The 21,714-nt window shown below is 40.3% G+C and overlaps 1 protein-coding gene across 1 annotated transcript in view; it reads left to right on the forward strand.

The window, feature by feature from the left end:
• The window catches only part of LOC117546433 (protein unc-13 homolog A-like), a 130,581-nt gene that overhangs the window by 62,482 nt on the left and 46,385 nt on the right, over positions 1-21,714 (forward strand). Inside the window, exon 3 of the mRNA XM_034216664.1 lies at positions 13,647-13,746. Coding sequence (XP_034072555.1) covers positions 13,647-13,746 — 100 coding nt within the window. The remainder of the gene's footprint in view (positions 1-13,646; positions 13,747-21,714) is intronic.

Below are 21,714 nucleotides of genomic sequence, written 5' to 3' on the forward strand. Positions count from 1 at the left end.
TGTTGAATAGTTTCACGTGAAGCAGATGTAAGGATGTCAGCAGCTTTTACATGGGCTTGTGATTCTTTATGTTCTTTGATTTTTTTTTCTCAGGCTAGCTTGTTGTTTGCCCTTGTCAACACCGAAATGAGACACTGCACACTCACCCCATTCAGTTGACAGTTTCAGTCCTTGTCCAGTGTGTATTCCCAAAGATTTGACATCTCTGCATATCCGACATCCTAGCTTCTTATCTTTAAGAAGGAGCCATGCATTGGTCTTGCAAAAATATTGCACCTGGTCCGTTGTCCAGCAGTCAGGTGCATCGCTTTGCCCGGTGTTGGTGGTGGCAGTTGCGCCAGCAGCAGCTAACGTTAGAGGCGGCGGAGGAGGCGGCGGAGCTAGTGCTAATGCTAATGCACTAGAACTTGGAGCAGGAGGATCAACCAAAGAAAGCTCCCCATCAGACACAATTTCCAACACAGGCACAGCATTCTCTGTATTTGAAGTTTCTTCCGGCGACAACCGCTGTCTTTTTGCACTTGTATTAATCCACGCTAACATTTTAGAAATGCTAATTTGTGACGTGACTTGCTTTCCTTCTCTCGGGGGCGTGCCTGCTCTGTTCTATCACTCTACATAGCCACCCACTGGGTGGGAGTTGCACTGCATAAACACAACACACGTGCATCTAGGTATGTCAATTGTAAAGCATTAAAACATGGTTTTACTAACAGTTTTCAGTATGTTGTTACTTCGGCATTATTATTATTATTATTATTTTGAAACGTGTATTACTATTAAATCACGGTCAAATAGGTTAATTTTGACATAGTCGTTTCCACCACAGTATTTACATGGAGAAGATAAGCCCCGCCCCCTCTCCAGCACGTTCTGTTTGAATGACAGGAGTAAACAGCTGACAGCCGCTGTGAAACTCCAGCGGTTAGAGCGATGAGAATGTCCGTTCGGCACCTCATGACGCATCTACTGAGTACCGGGCGGCTGTATATATATATATGGATGTATAATAAGAACGGCGGGAGAGTGTTGAGTACTGGCACGGTGCATGAGTACCGGAGTACCGCCAGCATGCCGGTACTGAGCAAGAAGTGCCGGTACTCCATGGGTCAGAACCAGAAGTGCCGGTACTGCGTACCGGTGAGTACCGGCCCAATTCCAGCACTGCTTCAATTAATGGTAACGGAGCTTGCTAACAGCAAGGCACAAGGCTACTTCACTCATTTAGCTAGCTAATGTAAGATACAAATGCTGTCGAGCCCTCACTGCTTGTAAAATAAAGAGCACAAACTGACTACTTACCCGAGCGGCGAGCCCCACTGTTCTCCGTCATTTTTCTCCCGGGTTGTTGTGATCACATGACTGAAAAAGCCGTGCTCTGATAGGCCAGAAGTCGGAGTTGCATTAGGGCTCGATTGCTTATCCTGTCTGCGTAGCCCGGATGATGCTGCATCGCAATTTTGGACATCGAATTTTATACATCGAATTTTTTGACATCGAATTTTTTGACGTCGAATTTTTGGGATCTGAATTTGAACATTTGAATTGTTTTCACTTGAATTTTTACATTTTTATTTCACATAGGTAAATTCGGAGCAAAAACATTTAGATACATGATTTTCAAAGTAATTATTTTCAATGTTATAAATTCGGTGTCTAATACAATTCAAATACTTCTGTCTCTTGTTTGCTTCCATACTCCGCCCCTTCGCTCCAACCCCCCACATCTACAGGTGAAAATTACTTTTGCAACACATTTATCGCAAGAAGTGTAGCAAAAGTCAAGACCGCAGATTCGTCGATTTATACTGCCACAGAGCAGATTCGTCAAGTTGTAATGACTGATTTGAGAGGTTGTAATAAATAAAGTTGCAGTTGTAATGGAAAATATATTTAAAAAATATGTATCTTTTTTTTCTTCTGTGACTTCAAATTTGGTTCACAGTTACGTGGATATTTTTTACAAGTGTAAATTTGGTTCACAGTTACATGGATATTTTATACAAGTGTACATTTGGTTCACAGTTACGTGGATATTTTATACAAGTGTAAATGTATGCACACAAACTCCGATTTTTTTTCTGCAAGTGCTCACATCAGGTTTTCACGCTCTTGCATTTTGCACCATATCTACCTTCATACTTTCTGCTGCTGCGGACAAGAAAGCCAAACAACTTTTTCCGCATATTTAGCATATTTCGCAACTTTCCGCATATTTCACAACTTCCCGCAATTTCACCGCATAAAATCACATAAAACCCCGCATGTTTGATCGCATAATCAAGGATTTTTGCCCGCGTTTTTCTGGAGGGTCTAACTAATATGACTACAACATGAAACAAGAATTTTGAACCTGGCTTTATCCAAAGTTCAGATTTTGATTCCTGAAATGTGTGCATATTTAATGGTTAATTTGCATATTTAAACATGCTATTTCAGAAAACTTGTAATACAAAAAACAATTGCCTTATTGTAAGTAATTAACTGGAGAAATATCTAGCTGACACCTTTAAGTTAAAAAAATTACCCTATTCACCTGGGGTGTCTCGCCTTAACATCCCCAGTTACTGTGTCCACCCTGTTACTGTGAAAAATATTAACAGGGTGGACATGTTATGCTAAACTTGGCTATTGCTACATGTGTGATGATAATCAAGCTAGCACTTGGTGACAACAGAAACATATATTTGATAGATATATTCACCATATTTTCTAAATAACATTGTTGTTTTACGGTAGAGGGGGATAAACATTTAAAACCAAGCTTTTAAAAAATAAGCATTAGACCTTTTAAATACAAAATATATGATATAATGTGTTGGGGACCTAAATGGCAATGTTAGCAATGATCAAGACCCAAAAAGGCAATGAATGATATAGTCCTTAGACGGTTTGTCTGGATAGATTCTGTCAGCCCTACAGCATAGCAGCACATACAGTCACACAACTTTACAGGTGTGTAGAATAGGTCAAAATGGAACTTTAATGGTCCAAACATGGGGGCTGAGGTAGAAGTAGTGTGAAAAGTAATAATTTCACAGCAATGCTAACAACTTATTTAATTGAATACTACTTTTGCCTCTGGTTTAAGTTATGAACATAGGGATAACAACTGATTTTGATTTTTGGGTCATGATACCACTTCCCATATTGCAGCCCTCTGAACCAGAGGTTTGTGAGGTGAGCTATTAATCAGAAAATAGTTTGAACCTCAAGCTGCATTGAAAAAAAGGAAATGTGAATTAGAAACACAAAAGGTCCTTAAGAAATGCTTTGGTTGAGCTTAGCAATATTTTATGGTACGTTTTTTCTTTTAGCTACTAAACTGGTGTAAATACATTTTGTATTCATCCCTGACGCATTGCTCATAAGTAGTAGTTATCATGCTGTGATGGTCCACTGCAGCCTAACATCACAGATGAATCCCTGAAAATGATTAGATCATGGTGTTGGTGTAATGAGGCTGTTCTGTCTTTGCACAGCCTAAACTGCTGTGCTGTCTGACCTGTACTCCATCTGCTGCTTATTGCAGACCTAAACCACCTTAGATTCTTTTTAAACTAGCTATTGTATAAAAACATTTTGGGTTCCGCCTAAAATAGAAAATGCCATATTTTCCAAAAGTTACCAGTCCCTTAACAAGATCTTAGCAAAAAATACATTCTTAAGGACACTAACAATTATTTAGAGTTAAGTTTTGCTCCCCACCCACTCTTAAGAAAAGATATCTGGCTCTTTAGTTGCCTGACATTCTTCTCTTACCAGCTGTTTTAAGTACCTTTGTCTGTCTCAGGCTTAGTGGTGGCCAAGTAGTCTTATCAGAGTTTATTTGCTGAAAAAATATGTCTGCTGCTGCTCAAAACAGTGTTAATAGGAGCAGTCAGACTACAATAAAGGCCATGTAAAACCAAAACAGTTGTCTTTGGAGGCTATGAAACTGAGGACTTAGGCTGGGAAAAGGAGTCTTTTTTATTATGGTCCTTGGTCTTGGAATGACCTTCAATCACGCCTCAAACTGACGGCACTTGTCTCAATAGCATGTTTTAAATTGAAGTTACCTTACCTTACCTTACCACCAGCTGCTCTTGCAGTAATAAGTAGTGCACCTTTCTTACTGTCCTAATGTGCACAATGTAGTGACTGCTTTTTCGTCTTTTGTTTTCTTAGTTATGTTCTCTGTATTTTATATGTTTGTGTTATGTGTTATGTGTAACGTTGCTGCCTTCTTGGCCAGGTCAGCATTGCAAATGAGATTATATCTCAATGCTTTTATTAAATAAAGGTTAAATAAAAAAAAATAAAGCATCGGGCTACAGAATTGGTGAATATTTGTGTAATGGGTTTGACCCCCTATAGATAGAGAAATAGGAATAAATGCAGCCGTAAAAAAAACAACCCTGTCTGTTTGCACTGAGACAAAAATAATTTTGTTCTCAGTTCAATATCTCCTGAGCCTCCTTCACACACCAAAGACTCTCCTCTGCTCCCTCTCCAGTCCCCTCCACCCCCCCCCCCCCCCCCCCCCCTTAATAGAGTATTCATCTTCATGACAGCCTAGTAAATGTCATCTTGCCTGGCCATGCTGCGTATGTCGATGTACAACTGTATATAACTTATTTATTTTCATTTCAAGTCATTGCCACTTAATTATAAATGACACCGGCTGCTCCCCAAGAGGGTCCGGCTTCATACTGTGATATCTCTTTCCCACCACAATTAGTTGCTGGTTACTGAAGGAAGGGTTTTCTATTTATATGTACGCATGCAATCAATGGATGTCTAATGAGTGGCCTCTTTTATGACAACCCTGGTGGTGTCAAAGGTAAAGCCAAATATAGATGATTGTATATTGTTCCTTCATTTGTATTTATTTTGTGTTTTGCTTTTTGCTTTCTGCCGTTGTTTTCCTGTTTTGTGTCTCGTAATATGTTCTGACCACTGTTAGCTCAGGCAGTAAATGGAGCTGTCTGCAACCTGCCAGTCCACTCGTCTCTTTAATAACAGACCTGGCAACCACCTTAAGTGAATGATGGATTATTCCCTATCAACCATTTCACCCCCTGTCTTTTGCCTTTTCCATTACTGCTGAGCTCTGATGGGCGGTTTGACAGATAGGCTACAATTAACATTATAAACAAATGGAAATTTAGGTTTATAAAATCAACTGCCTCCATCCTGGATAATATTTCAGAAGAGAACAATTATAAAAAAGGTAAATGTCGAGGTAGCCAAAAACAACAAGAGATGTGTCTGTACAAATGTTGTTACCATATTTGGCAAAAATAATTGTCAGCACATAATCCAGATTCACGTGTTGTTTTGATTTGACAAATATTACATCATATACATATAAATTACAACAAATAAGACATAATTTGTTAATTAGTAAGCTTTAGAGGTCCAGTTAAGAACACTTTTGGACGGAGCCTAGCTGTTTAAACTTATTTCCAGTATTTGTGCTAAGCTAAGCTAACCAGCTATATGATTTGTCTATGACATGATATCAATGAAGTAAAGTGATGGGCGGGTTGACATATAGGCTACACATGTTATATTATGTGACATCAGAAAAAAATCTATCTTGGTTTTATAAATTGAACTGCCTCCATCTTGGATATTTTAATGAAGGAAAAAAATGCCTTACAATCTAAAATACAAGTTTCATGTAAAATGTTAGCATATTTGTAAAGAAAATTGGTCCCGAACGAACCCCAATTCACGGTCCATTTGGATCTGACAAATATAACATCAAATACATATTAAATACAACAAATATAACATAAAGTATGTTAATTAGTAAGCTTTAGAGGTCCAGTTAGGAATACATTTGAACGGTGCCAGGCTAACTGTTTACATTTATTTCCACCCTATGTGCTAAGCTAACCAGCTGTTGGTTGTAGCTTTATCATACAGATATGAAAGTGGTACAGATGTTAAAATCTAGTGAGCAAAATAAACGTGTTAATTCAAATGTAAAAGTATTCCTCTTGTGTATGGAACATGTCTTACCTTGGCAAAATAAACAATAAACAGTTATGTAATAGTTGATATTATTTAAGATTATGAAAGTTGTATTTTCCCTTTTAACAACATTTAAAGCACCTCAGTGTGGTATTTATATCTATTATGTCAACCATATGTATTGCTTTTGGTTGCTTTTTCAAGATCTGGAGTGTGGATTAGGGACAAAAACAGGTCAGGACTGGGAAATGATTGTTTGTGTTATCACATGACCAGTTAAGCCAAAATTAATTTACAGGGTTAACCAAATAAAATAGGATTCTTCTGAAAGCGTGGACAGTTGTGTCATCAATCTAGGGGAGCTGCTAGAGCTTCCACATACGAGGACTGTTCCTGGGAAGGTGTGTGATTATGTTGAAGTGTATATGAATATGGAGCAGGTCAAGTGCTTAGTAGAGCTCCATGCATAAATAAGGGCTATAAAATGCAGGGGTCGTCCTGTCGGTTGGAGTGTTTCCTCTCCTGGTGATGTTTCATCAGCTCTGTGATACCCTGCTCTCTATGCTAAAGCAGGATGGTGTCACCAACAAAGAGCTCAAGGGGGACATTGGTTACACATAAGAAACACATCTTTATACAACACCAACATTGATATAGAGGATAGAAGTAAAATCACTGCAAACTTAATCCAAATTCTCGCAGGAAAAGGGTTGACTACCTTGCCTGAGAATCTTTGCAGCAACATTGATTCAATTTGCAAGATCTTACCTTTTTTAACAATATATCTATAGGACAATTATGTATTTCCAGTTGCTTACAGTGTTTGCTTGCATTTACAGCCGTCATGCAAAGTAATGGCTCACCTCAGGGACCATGTCTGTCCGACATTTTCAAGGATGATGTTTTGTAATCTGATCCTGGTTTTATTGAACTACCAAAAATGGAATCCTGGCATTGTTTTAGCAATCCACATCAACATGCGTAGAAGTGTAGTGTCATGTTTTTCATTATTTTCTAATTTGTTTACTTTAATTTCCATAAAAGAACATGACTTCAATTGAAAAATTAATATCGATGTCTAGTGTTTTTGGTTTTCATTTGAGTGCATTTAATCAAGTTTGAATCTTAGCCCTTATCAAATGCATTTATATGTAGCTTTCAGCAATATTTTTTATTTAAGAGTTTACAGGGAACATATAATGTCCATTTTCAGGTAAATATTTGTATTTTCTTCAAAAAAGCCCTGTCTATTGGCTTACGAGAAAAATATGGCCTACCTTGGCAGCCAACATAAAAAAATGGATTTGTTAAGAGAACACATCCAAATAGGAAACTGAGTATTGCATCAAAACCCGGGGCAGAATGTCTTAATATATCCTGCTCAATGATCATGTCCCTCATCTCATCTGTTCCCCAAATCCACTGATGCTGCCCTCAGCTCCACTGGCCCTTTTCAAAAGAAAGTGGTTGTAAAATTGAGGACATAGAAACACACGCGCACACACACACACACACACACACACACACACACACACACACACACACACACACACACACACACACACACACACACACACACACACACACACACTGTACATGCTCTGCATTCTGTCCCTGTGAAGAGTGGGCTACTTGAGGCAGGTAATCAAGCAGGGATTAGGTGGTCGGTGGCTCAGACATCCTTAGTTTATGCTGATCGCTGACACACACACACACACACACACACACACACACACACACATACCATGTATACATCACTTCAGGGGACATTACATTGACTTACATGCATTTCCTGGAGACTTATCCTAACCTTAACCATAACCAACACATGCCTAACCTGTTAGGATCTGTCTGTGTTGGTGTTTTTCTTGTCTTTTTCTATCTTTGGGTTTCCTGTTTTATTTTGTAAAGTGTTCACCCCCGTTTCCTGCCTGTTTGCTTTCTGTCTGTTTCCCTCCCCGATTACCCGATTGTGTTCACCTGGTACCTCTGTGTTTTCTCCTCCCTCCTCACCTGTCTCGTGTTTATGTGATTAGTCCTGGGTGTATTTAAGTTCTGGGTTTTCTGTCTCTCTTTGTCGGGTTGTCTTGTGTATTGACGTGGTCTTCGGTCAGTGTCCTGTTCTGTCTGTACGTCTTTATAGCCTTGAAATAAAGGTACTATTTTTGTCACTTAATCTGCATTTGGGTCCTGCTTCCTACACACACCGTAACATTACAACCCGATCAAGAAATGGGCCCAGCAGATCCGTTCGAGCTGGAATTATTGAATTTTTCCTTTTTTCTGGCTAACTGCTCGGATCGATGGAAGAGAGCACCCGGAGTTCAGCAGCGAGAGGCGGTGTTATCAGAGGCGCGCCAGATGGCTAGAGAGAAACCAGGTTTGGTGAAATTCTTACCTGGCTGGATTTCAAAGATCCTCCCGGTGTGTGATTCCCGGCCTGCTAGCCCCAGGCATGCTAGCTCCCTGGCTCCCAATTCCCAACCTGGCACCATACGCCTTGGTGGGTTCCGCCTACACTCAACCCGTGCTTCTGCTCCAGTTCCTGCTCCTGTCCAGGAGTTGTATTCCGGAACTCGTCTGGCTTATGGAGGTCCACGGAGTATTCAGGCGGCTGCTAAGAGGAGTCGTCGCCAGGCTAGCAGCCCGAGCCCCAACAGCCATGGTTCCGGCTACAGAACCAGCCCACACAGCCATGGTTCCGGCCCCAGCAGCCATGGTTCCAGCCCCAGTTCTGGCCCCAGTAACCATGGTTCCGGCCCCAGTTCTGGCCCCAGCAGCCATGGTTTCAGTCCCAGTACTGGCCCCAGCAGCCATGGTTCCAGACCCAGTTCTGGCCCCAGCAGCCATGGTCCCGGCCCCAGTTCCGGCCCCAGCGGCCATGGTTCCAGACCCAGCTCTGGCCCCAGCTGCCACAGTCCCAACTCTAGTCCCATCTCAAGTTCCCTCTCGAGTCCCCTCTCCAGTTTCTTCTCAAGTCCCCTCTCCAGTTCCCTCTCGAGTCCCCTCTCCAGTTTCCTCTCAAGTCACCCCTCCAGTTCCCTCTCGAGTCCCCTCTCCAGTTCCCTCTTGAGTCCCCTCTCGAGTCCCCTTTGAAGACACTTCGCAAGTTCCCTTTCGAGTCCCCTCTCAAGTCACCCCTCCAGTACCTCTCGAGTCCCCTCTCGAGTCATCTCTCAAGTCTCCTCTCCAGTTCCCTTTCGAGTCCCCTCTCAAGTCACCCCTCCAGCTCCCTCTCGAGTCCCTTCTCAAGTCCCTCCTCTAGTCACTTCTCTAGTCCCCTCTCTGGTTCCTTCCCGAGTCCCTCCTCTAGTCCCTTCCCAAGTCCCATCTCTAGTCCCTACTCAAGTCCCTCCTCTAGTCAATTCCCTAGTACCATCTCTAGTCCCTCCTCTAGTCACTTCTCTAGTCCCATCTCCAGTTCCCTCTCGAGTTCCCTCCTCCAGTCCCTCCTCTAGTCCCTCCTTTAGTCCCCTCTCTAGTCCCTCCTCGAGTCCCCTCTCTAGTTCCCCTCTCGAGTCCCCTCTCGAGTTCCCTTCTCTAGTCCCCTCTCTAGTTCCCCTCTCGAGTCTCCTCTCGAGTTCCCTCTCGAGTTCCCCCTTGGTTCCCCTCTCGAGTCTCCTCTCGAGTCTCCTCTCGAGCCGAAGCCTGTCCCACCGGCTCCGGTTCCTGTTCGGCCGACACCGGGTCCTGCCCGGCCTCCGGAGCTGTTTGGCCTTCGCCCCACCTTGGACTCTGCCTTGCCCCCGGGCCGTCCGCCCGAGTCCCCCACCTTGGACTATGCCTTGCCCCCCGGGTTGTCCGCCCGTGTCCCCCGTTTTGGACTCTGCCTTGCCCCCGGGCCGTCCGCCCGAGTCCCCCTTCTCGGCTTCTGCCTTGCCCCCGGGCCGTCCGCCCGAGACCCCTTCATGGTCCTCTGCTGTGCCCCTGGGCTGTCATCCCAAGACCCGTCCTCCAGACCCCCTCCACCCACCCTGGTGGCCCTAGTTTTGCAGTTTGACACTTAAGCTTCGAACGGAGCTTCAACCCTGGACTTCCTATTCCATAGAAGCAGTGCTTCGAAGCTTGCTTCAAATCACGTGAAATATGACGTCCGAACCAGCAACTGCTTCATTTCCTGAATCAACTCACTGGTTCGCCGTCCAATCAGGTGATTCAATGCACTGCCTCATCTCGATTCTGACAGGTGACAGGTTGAAACAGTTTCAAATTTGAGCGCTTCAACACTTTATGACCGCTCTAAACAATGCGCAATGTGTGGGTTGTCGTAGTTTGCGTTGTTGCTGTTGAGTTGTTGTTGGTATTGCATTTGAATTGTAGGTCGTTTTGGCTCGGGAAACACTTCGAAATGTGGAGAAGTTGTGAACAAAAAGACAATGATAAGTAATATAAAAACAGTTCAATATTTTAAGGAATAGATAGCCCAGTGGGTAGAGCCGGCGGCCTGAATGTGGCGATGTCCTCCGCTGGTTCAAAGCCCGGAATGGCTGTACTTTTAATCATTGCTTTTCAACTTTAATACTTTAATAACTGATAAAAGGCCCTCTCCTCCCAAAAAAATGTCCAGCACTCTCTAGTCTCTTCTCAATAACCCAATACACACAATTATCAATCTTTAATTGCAAATAGAACATGATATTCAGTCTTAGTGTGTGTGTGCATCGAATATTTTTCAAGGCAAAGATACGTTAAACTCACTGCAGCCTTGCACTTCGCCAGGAGAGGTCGCTGTAACTGAAGCTTCGATAAATGAACCTATTTCCGACACAATTGTCCAAGTGGTTCGATGCTTCATTCAAAGCTTCATGTTGCCATCACTACTGTTGATACTGATCCATAACAGAAACTAATGCATAAGTATCAGTCGTATCTCGCGTTACCTACTGCAACTCCACACTACGGTGCTGTGTACCGGAGGCGAGATACGGCTGGTAATTGACGATCTGGCGGAGAAAGGTTGTGGAGCCTCCGTTGATATGCCGTTGTAAATGGCTTGATGGAAAGCAGGTGTGTAGTCGGGGAGGGTGCACAGCTGATTGCAGCAGGTGAGTGGAGGTTGAGCCGGGAGCCAGGAGTGACAGCCACCACGCCCACACAAAGGAGACGGCTGGAGCAGTACAGCCACCACAGCGTTACCTAATGCAACTCCACACTACGTCTTACAGTGCCATGTACCGGAGGGGAGAGAGAGAGAGCAGCGAAGGGGGGGAGAGAGATGTAATACGGTTTCCTGATAAAGCTGTGGAGAGTATGGCCCTGTCTCAGGTCGACTATTTTCATTTCCTCGCTCCTCGGTCCTCTGTCTCACCGGAAGTTGATTTGTCTGCGCCATCTTGAGTACCGTCCCATGGCTCTTATTTCTGCCGGAGGAGCGAGGAGCGATAATGGAGGAGCGATAACCGAGGAACCATCAGACCATCCTCCGATGAAATCCTCAGATACTCGCCCGGCCCCCTTACTGTGTATCGCTCACTGATTGGACGATGCGGTGCATGCACTGATTTCATGCTTCTTGACATGAGAGCAGTTTCCCAGCGGAGTGAAGAAAATACATGAACCTCACGGGACTCACTCCTCAGTTTATACCGTGTTTTGTTTCAATGAATGTTAATCTAACTGGGTTTTGATAGATAACATATCTCTTTTTTTTCTCTCAATTATTTGTATTTCTATTGTGCACTCTAATCAATATTAATCAAACTATTGTTCGTTTATACATTTTAAGAATGGCGTTTATCTTTTTTGAGAATGAGTTCTTATTTTATTTATTTGGGTCTACAACAGATGATTCAAATGTTTGTGTCAGTAAATGTGTACTAACAGAGGCGGGGGTGTTTGTGAAAACAACGGGGACAGAGCTGCTGTCAGACGAACAGCTGTGCGGCGTCATCACAAACGAACGCCGCTTCACGTGATGCTCCGGAGGAAAGGACGTCCCATTGCTCTTAAAACTCATTTCCCTGCTTCTCGTGGTTTCCTTGCGTCCCTCCATGCTTCCCTGGTGGGAGGGACTAGTCACAGGGAAACGACGCAAGTGAGGGACGCAAGGATTTCATTTAACCGACCTGAGACGGGGCCATTGTGCTGCAGGGAGGTGGATGCACAACGCACCCAGGAACGCTAGCTCCGGTCCTTTTCCCGTGAGGGAAACTGTGGACTCAATGTCCTGACAGGCTGGAGATTGTGCAACCTGCAAAAACTCCAGCTCAACATGATTACAAATCGTGAAATGCAATGTAAAATTATCGAAAAAATACCAGCTCACTAAATCACAACCGCTCAAACCAACTACAAACTACTACAGCGGATTGGGCAGAGAACGAGTCAGAGAAAGTTGCTCCCCCATGTGACGTAATATGACGCGTTTGACGTATGACGTTAAAAAAATCAGTTTTTAGTAACAGAGCTCAAAACGGCTCGTTTTCCTCTGAATTCCTGCCCTTATGTCTTGTAAAACATATCAAATCCTGCATTAACATTTTTTATTGTAATTTTAAGGCAAGGTTAAGCATAAATGTAGTAAAAAAATAAACCTGCAAGTTGCTCTTTAAGAACTAGAATATGAAATGAGCACCTATGCAGCATCAACAATACATCTTTGTAAATGGGTGCAAGTGTGCAGGAGAACGAAAGGACAACGACAGTTTGATGCGTCCATTAACGTCAAAGTGTTCCACATTGCCCACGTAATGGAATAATAAACCCACACCTTCAATGACAGCAATGAGCAACTTCCAGGAAAAAGAGAGGGTTATTGTCTTTGCAGCAGCTGATCTTTGTAGAATAACCAAGTGTAGCTTTGACATGACAAAATATGAATACATTAAGCACAAATCAACAAGTGGCATATCAAAGAAGGAAGGAGTTACAGTTTATAGATCTCTGTACAGCCCTCAGTGTGTGATGAGAAAATGTAGTATGACTGTTGTTCCTCAACTGAGGTGGCTCTTTTTTTAGTACAAAGTGTTCCCTGTTTGGTGCTTTTATAGTTAGTAGTGTTAACCTCTTGGGGGGGGCAAATGGGCCTTATTAAAAAGGAACAAGTCACTTAATTAAGAGGCAGTGGTTTATGTCTGTTCATTTCTGTCTTTCTCCTTTCACTTCTGGAGTGGAAGACTAAATTGTCCTCCTTCATATTTGTGACGCATCTTTATCTTTCTGATTTTATTTAATATTTTTGCATTTTTGTTTACTGCCTTTAATCCGACTATCACTTCAACAATGCTCTCTGAGAGGGGTTTATGGTCTTCGCACTGTTCTGTGATTTAAAGGAAAATGCCTAATGTATTGCAAAGGCTAATATTAGTATAAGCTATGTGTTTTTTGGTCATATCTCGCAGCTGTTTATCAGTTAATTTGTATAATATTAATTTCTGAATTAAATCCTTTGTCTGACTAATTGTTTGTCTGTGTTTTTCTTCAGTGTCAATAGAGTCAATTATTTGTTCCTTGTCTAAAACAAATATTTCACGTTTTTAAATGTTTTAGCCTCCATCAATCTCTCCTTTAATGCGCTCAAGAGAGGCTTCTCAGCTTAATGATGTCTGTTTACTGTATTGTTATGCCGAGGGAATTTATTTCCCTTGAAGTTAAATCAATGAAGTGGGATGGGTCACTAAAGTCTGCAATGGTACAAACATGTTAAGATGAAAGACCAACTTTATTTTCTTTATTTTCTTTTCCAGACAAATTCAACGCCTATGTCACTTTAAAGGTGCAAAATGTGAAGAGTACTACCATCACAGTCCGAGGGGACCAGCCATGTTGGGAGCAGGACTTCATGTTGTGAGTATCGCCCTGCTGCTGCTCTTACTTTAAATAAAACAAAGAATCTATTTTCTCTACCGCCTCATGCCCCTCAGGGCGAGTAGACACATTCTTCTTATGTTGTTTACATATGTGATTCTGAGTGTTCTACAGTACTGCAGTACTACATGGTACAAGTGTTTGTCTACCGCTTTAAAGTCAAAACTGCTCCACCAGTTAAAAATCTGCTCAAAGATTGTAGGTAAACCTTTTGAGAGACTCTATTAATCAGCCTACCATAACCACATATCGATGCTGTCCAACTACATCGGCTCTGACCCCAACCATGTCCTGAACAGCGAATATGAATTGTTATGATCAAAACGGAGACACAGGGATATAATAAGGTCAGACTGAAGCATTCTTTTGTGCAGCAGTCAATCCTCAAATTAAATACAGAGCTAAATCCCTGTTCAAATGTACGCTAGAGGGTCTTGTTTCTCTTCAGTGATCGGGATGTTTTGTAAAATGTTTGTCCCTTGTATCTTGTCTTAAATCATTGTCCTTGTTGCAAATGGAGCTGCTGTGATGCAAGAAAAATGTTATTATTAATTATTTTGCAAAACATATATTCTAGTTTCAATTAAGCATTCTTTCTGTATGTAGCTCACATATATATAAATAGAACTGGATAAAGCGTTGGAGGCTGGACCCCGTTCATTCCTATGAAATTTGCTCAGTGGTGCATGCAGCCAAAGTGGCCTGACTCTTGAGAGCTAGGTTACCTGTAGCTGGGCCCATAGAGAGCCCCGCCTCCAAAACAGCATGTCAGCAGGTCTTGGCTCAGACAAATGAGTGGAGAGAGAAAATAATGCTGGATACGGCTTTTAGCACATTTCACATCCTAAGACCCTAATGATTTAAATAAAGGCTATAACAGTTACAGCTATAACAACTGCTAGTTGAATTTGTTTAAAAAAAAATATTGACTGATTAGAAGACGTCTGTTTTCTATGGAAGCCTGTTTGCGCCACAGGAAAAAAAGTTATTATATTGACTTAGCTATCTCAATATATTGACTTAGCTATCTCAATATATTGACTTACTATCTCAATATATTGACTTAGCTATCTCAATATATTGACTTACTATCTCAATATATTGACTTAGCTATCTCAATATATTGACTTACTATCTCAATATATTGACTTACTATCTCAATATATTGACTTAGCTATCTCAATATATTGACTTAGCTATCTCAATATATTGACTTACTATCTCAATATATTGACTTACTATCTCAATATATTCACTTAGCTATCTCAATATATTGACTTACTATCTCAATATATTGACTTACTATCTCAATATATTCACTTAGCTATCTCAATATATGACTTAGCTATCTCAATATATTGACTTAGCTATCTCAATATATTGACTTACTATCTCAATATACTGACTTACTATCTCAATGTATTGACTTAGCTATCTCAATATATTGACTTACTATCTCAATATATTGAGTTATATATATTTTTTTTTATTGAACCAATAAGGCACATAGACATCAATGTTCATCATATAAGCGGTACAACTTCATATAAAGGTACACAAATTCACCATCAACTAGTTGTTAATTAACATGCATATTAGCAGTATATTGGCTCTTTATTAGTCATCTACATGATCATATTCTACAAGTAATCTGTGTATGTTACACTTGCATGTACAGTATGAGATCATTAAGTGCCTTGTAACTTCTTTTTTTATAGTTTCACTCCGTTTGAATGTCAGTGGACTGCAAATAAGTCAATAAAGGAGCATGGCTGCTCATTCCCTGGCTCTCAAAAGAGTTTGGCTGGCTGTTTAATCTATGTTCACACTGAGACAGGACAATACATAGAGAGAACAGTACACCTATTGTGTAAGTACGTACGGAGACACTACAACAAATAGAGAGAACAGTACACCTATTGTGTAAGTACGTACAGAGACACTACAACAAATAGAGAGAACAGTACACCTATTGTGTAAGTACGTACGGAGACACTACAACAAATAGAGAGAACAGTACACTTATTGTGTAAGTACATACAAGCAGGTCACATAGTATGATCACAAATACATAAACTCTGTTAAAAATCTGTTTTATTGAAAAGTACAGGCTGTATATATGTTCCTTGTAGAAACTTGACATGTTTTGGTACATGTGTCTGAACCTCTCTATAGTGGTTTAATAAAACAGATATTTCAACGTGTGCCTACTTTGTTCATGTACTGTTGAGGTTAATTTCAGTAGTTGTGTTCTATAATGTATTTACAAAGTGTGAAGAGGAGACAACTTTAGAATAGGGAACCTGTTCAGGTCAATTAGAGTCAAATTACTAGCTTATTGGTTATGAACAAGACTTCACTTTAAAATAGAGAACATATTCTTAGATATAAATACCTAATTTTGAGTTATTTAGACATATTGAGCAGAGCATATTAAGACCCAAGCTCATGTACAACAACTTCCCTACTTGTAATAAATAAACACTAATTAGAGGGTTATTGAGGGAAAACTCTCAACTAATGGCCTATTACTTGTAAAATATGGTCATGTAGAATAAGGCATTAATAAGCGTTTTATAATGACTAATAAAGAGCCAATATACTGCTAATATGCATGATAATTAACAACTAGTTGATGGTGAATTTGTGTACCTTAATATAAAGTTGTACCGCTTATATGATGAACATTGATGTCTATGTGCCTTATTGGTTCAATAAAAAAAAATATATATAACTCAATATATTGAGATAGTAAGTCAATATATTGAGATAGCTAAGTCAATACATTGAGATAGTAAGTCAGTATATTGAGATAGTAAGTCAATATATTGAGATAGCTAAGTCAATATATTGAGATAGCTAAGTCATATATTGAGATAGCTAAGTGAATATATTGAGATAGTAAGTCAATATATTGAGATAGTAAGTCAATATATTGAGATAGCTAAGTCAATATATTGAGATAGTAAGTCAATATATTGAGATAGTAAGTCAATATATTGAGATAGCTATCTCAATATATTGCCTTACAGGATTTTTTTTTGTTTCCATGTGGCGCAAACAGGCTTCCATACTTTCCCAATGCAAGTAAAAAGTACTGACACAGATATTTTAGTACAACCGTTTGGCCACTACGAAAATGTGCTTTAATGGCCGGCGCACTTACTTGGGCCTTGATGTAGCTCTTCAGACTAGCATATGAGGATTATTAAAATGGACAACACACTGCTGATTAATGATATACCATTTAATGTACTCTAATCAGACATAATGCTCATGTAGCAAAAAAAGTAAAATCGGACTAATCATCAGTTTTGCCATAGCTAAATAGATAGATGTTCACAATATCATATATGTCGCCTTTTTGCAAATTTAGAGATTGTAAATTATCACATGATGGCAATACAATATTTTACTATGAAAATACATTATCATTATGGATCCATAGCACCAAGTTTGTGTGTATGAATTGACATGAGTTTTTTTACCACTCTTTTCTTAGTTTCTTCTAGTTGCTTTTTACGTGTTGGCTCATTGTCACTTATATTAGAACCAACCTCTTGGGATGTATTAAGATAAATTGAAGCTTCAGAGTGTTTGTCAGCCCTTAGATGAAAACAGAACCAATATGCACTGCTATCTGACCTGCTAGCTGGCTTTCATAGGCCTTACTGAAATTGAAAGTGAGCATCAGCCACCTGTTGGACTGTTGCCTGGCTGACACAGGATACAAAATAGGGTGCAAATAGGATGGATGGAAATGAAATTACATGCCGAGCTCAGATAAGTGGATGCGTCAGTGATAAATCTAATAAATTGTCCATTCCAGTGTGATTCCATGGGGGGTAAAAAGTAGGCAAGTTTGGAAATTCTACTTCGCTTTTGTTTATTGCGGAAGTGATGATACTTCTTGTTTCTTTCTCCATAAAGTATCTTTTTTGGAGGGCCATTGAATAAATACATTTTCTAAACTTCATTTTTTTCTGTCATCAAAAACACAATTCTTTATTAAATAAGGTTTGATCTCTTCTAATCTGAATTGACTAATTCATATTATTGCGTAAGAGTATGTCAGGTATCCAGACATCCTATCAGCTTTCAAGAAAGTTTAGAGAAGGTTTTAAAAAGTTTAAACAATCAAATTCGCACCTCACTGAGAATTGTATTCTTGAAAAGTTTTAAATAACCTCAGATTAAATGCCTTTAGGTAATAATGGTAGTAAATATGTGTCCTCATTCACCTTGTACTTAGTGCTGCCTACAACACTCTTGGCAACAATGTTTTACCTTTTTATTATAACTATTAAATAGCTTTCTTTAGAAATGGGTAGGGTTGGGAACCGAAACTCGGTTCCAGATGAGAACCGATAAGAAAATGCCGGGGTACCGGGTACCCATACAAAATACACAATTTCGGTTCTGCTTAACGGTTCCTAAACGCGGTAGACCCTGTATTCCAGCGGGTCCGTCTGCACCGCGGTGCTGCGGTGACCCGGTACCGCCCTTCATTTTTTTAAACGGCATCATATAAATTGCGCTGACAGGCGACAGAGGTCCACAGTTGCCCCGCAGCGATGCTCCCCCGCCCTCCCGTAGACATTTCACGAGCTCAGTCACTTCATAACACCAAAGATGGGTCGCGGTAAACACTCTGAAGTGAGGCTCCACTACACTAAAAAAGAAAAAGAAAAGGCAAAGTGTAATGCCTGTTAATAGCTTGCCACAGGCATAGCTCAGTTAAAATAAAGCACAGCTATTGTGCAATACATTTGTATTGCATGTATATTTTTTAGTAACAATTTCAGTTAAAGCTTTTAAGAATAAATATATTTTTGTTATCTAAACGTTTGACCTCTTTATTTTACAATTTTGGAATCGAAACGGGGAATCGATAAGAACCGGAATCGATAAGCAGAACCGGAATCGAAATCGGAATCGATACATTTCAAACGATACCCATCCCTAGAAATGGGTCAGTCTCTTTGGTATAGTTCTGAAATAGTTCAAATCTTATATTTTTGGAAGGAAATTATGTGTCTGAATCGTACATAACAAATCAGAAAACATCATATGTGGTGTGACCCAACACCCAAGGCAGTGTCCTGGGACGCCTACTGTTCTACTCAATCTACATGCTGCAATTTAGACCTATAATCCCATACCACACCATTCTCCCTAAAGCAAATCAGTGAAGAATAACAATGGTTGTAAAGGTTAAAGAGGCCCTATTTTGCTTTCCTATAGTGTGTTACATAGGTTTTTGTGCAAGTAAATGGTCTTCAAAGGCTAACATCCCAAAGGGAGTTTTCTCTCCAACACACACTCAGGCTTGTCTATCCTACAGACTGATCCCCTCAATGTGATTAGAAGGATTACATAGATTGACTGTGGATCCACATGATTACATTTGAAATATCCTCACTTCTCCTTTCCATAATCTCTATTTTTACCCTTTCCTGTCTCAGATCTAAGATTTGTATCTCCACTTTCAACCTGGGCAATGCTTGAAAAAAAACAACATAAACATATATTGATATGTATTTTTCCAAAAATGCTAAATAGACTTAAAAAATACCTATCAACATTATTTATTGCTAAATACATTACATGGGATTCATGGGTCTCTCAAAACTACTGTTTCCACTTTAACCCTTTCACAGTGTTTTTTTTTCAGTTGATGTTTGGTCACCAAACACTTATTTTTCAGCATCCGGTTGTATTTTGACCCACACCTTTTTTCTCACTTCTCGTTCCAAAAACAAAGATGGTGACGGCTAGAAGTCAGATTTCTGTTGTATCCTCGCATTAGATGTTAAGAAGTAAATTAGATTATAAGTATTACAATTTGTTAACCCAAATCATACTTTCATCATGTCTCACTCATTTATACATTACTGATTTCTGACAAAGAATACATAACACATCACACCGTCTAGTCTTTCCCGTTTGCAGGATAATATGTATTAAGATGATTTCAGTTAATGATATCAAGAGTTCAGATCAAGGAAAAAGGCATTTAATACAACCTTAATGATTACAAGGGTGTGTTGATGATTATATGCAAAGAAAAACCCAGGGCCTCCTATGTTAAATAGCTAATTAAATGCAAACACTCATTAGCAGCAGTTGGCTCTCTGGGGGGCGGCAGCAGGGCGTGCTGAATTGACACACTGTCTGAATCGCAACAGAGTTTGATAAACAGAATGAAAGGGCATTCATGAGTCCGAATAGAACAGGAGGGCCAGCTCAAGCATTGTATCTGATTGTGCTTAAAAGTGAGTTTATTACATCAGCTATGGGAGTATGTCAGTATGTTCTAAGCCTATTGAGTGAGATGAGATTTATAGTATAGCTTCCTGGTTGTACAGGATTAGCAGACGTACTGTGGCACACTTTCATTCTGGACTGGGGGAATATCCAGCAGATTAAAGAGAGAGCAGCTGACAGAACTGGATTGAGAGTGAAATGTGGTTTTTCATTTTCAGTCTCTGGCTTATGCCCACCCATCCTGACACACGTTGGACTACAAATAAAAGTAGTAACAGTATTCTCCAGCTGCACTTGGAGCTCCTCTCAATCTCTCCCCTGCTGATAGCATTCATGTTATCTCTCTGGCTGTTTGCAGCTGGCTGTTAACCTTTCTGAAACCCTGATTGTTCCAGCTGCAAGCCATCCATTAATACTGCTGTGTTTATTATACCCTGCTTCGAAGTGTCTCTTCTTAACATGGAGTACATCTTTAGGCAAATGAAAGAGAAGGTGATTCTGAATGAGGCATTTTATTGTTGTAATGGCTTTATTTGGATGAGGTATTCAAGGTCAGGACAAGTTTTGTCATGCCTCAAACAGATTCAACTCATAAATCAACAGTTTCGTGGAATTTCATGGTGTTTCTCAAGGCACTAACATTCATCAATATATTTTAGGAAAATATACTGAAATTATAAGCAAAATATTCTCGAGAGAATGAAAAGAGAAAAGTGGATCCCAATTAGCATCCGATTTACATACTGAAACTGAGTCTAATGCCTAATGTGAAAAGTGAAATTTACTCTGATGACCAGTTTGAGGCTTTTAACGGGACTTCAGATCATTGGGAACTTATTCTTTTTATCCGAAATAAATGTTAAATTAGCCAACTTCAGTTTATTAACACCCAATTTAATGGTCAGGGTTCGTACGGTCATTGAAAACCTGGAAAAGTCATGGAAATTCAAAATGCAAATTCCAGGCCCTGGACAAATTATGGAAAACAATATTTTCCCAAAGTTTTGGAAAAGTCATGGAAATGTAACTAAAGTTGCGTCAAATATAATTTACATTTTATCTAATCGCCGAAATAATCTGCGGTCGCGAGCTGTTATGTGCCATCATGACGCGCATGGTGTTATTTTTTAATATATGAAGCGCGAGCTGTGTGCTCGAGTCTTCTTGCCTGTCGGGCCGGCTGAACTCTGCTGCTCCGGGATGAGGGTCAGCTACATTATCTACGGTGTGTTCGTTAACTGTGCGGAGTCACTGTGGCACAGACTGAGCCGCTGGTGAACAGCTGTTAGAATGGGCCGTTCAGGCGTTCAGAGCAGAACCGGCAGAGCGTGATGTGAACTGAAACGTTTTTCTGTCGCGATATCATTTAAGGAATCGTTGAGCTAGCATTATCACTATCTGCTAACGTTAGCTTTAGCCTTCGTTTTCTAATAGTTTTTTTCATAGGCTATAAACAGCGGTGGTATAAGTATAGAGATTGTACTAGAGTAAAAGTAGAAGTACTCAGATCTTGTACTTTAGTAGAAGTACTCAGATCGTGTACTTAATAAAAGTAGAAGTACTCAGATCTTGTACTTGAGTAAAAGTAGAAGTACTCAGATCTTGTACTTGAGTAAAAGTAAAAGTACTCAGATCTTGTACTTGAGTAAAAGTAGAAGTACTCAGATCTTGTACTTGAGT

This window comes from Gymnodraco acuticeps, unplaced genomic scaffold (assembly GCF_902827175.1).
Source record: "Gymnodraco acuticeps unplaced genomic scaffold, fGymAcu1.1, whole genome shotgun sequence".
In the NCBI taxonomy this organism is placed as follows: Eukaryota; Metazoa; Chordata; class Actinopteri; order Perciformes; family Bathydraconidae; genus Gymnodraco; species Gymnodraco acuticeps.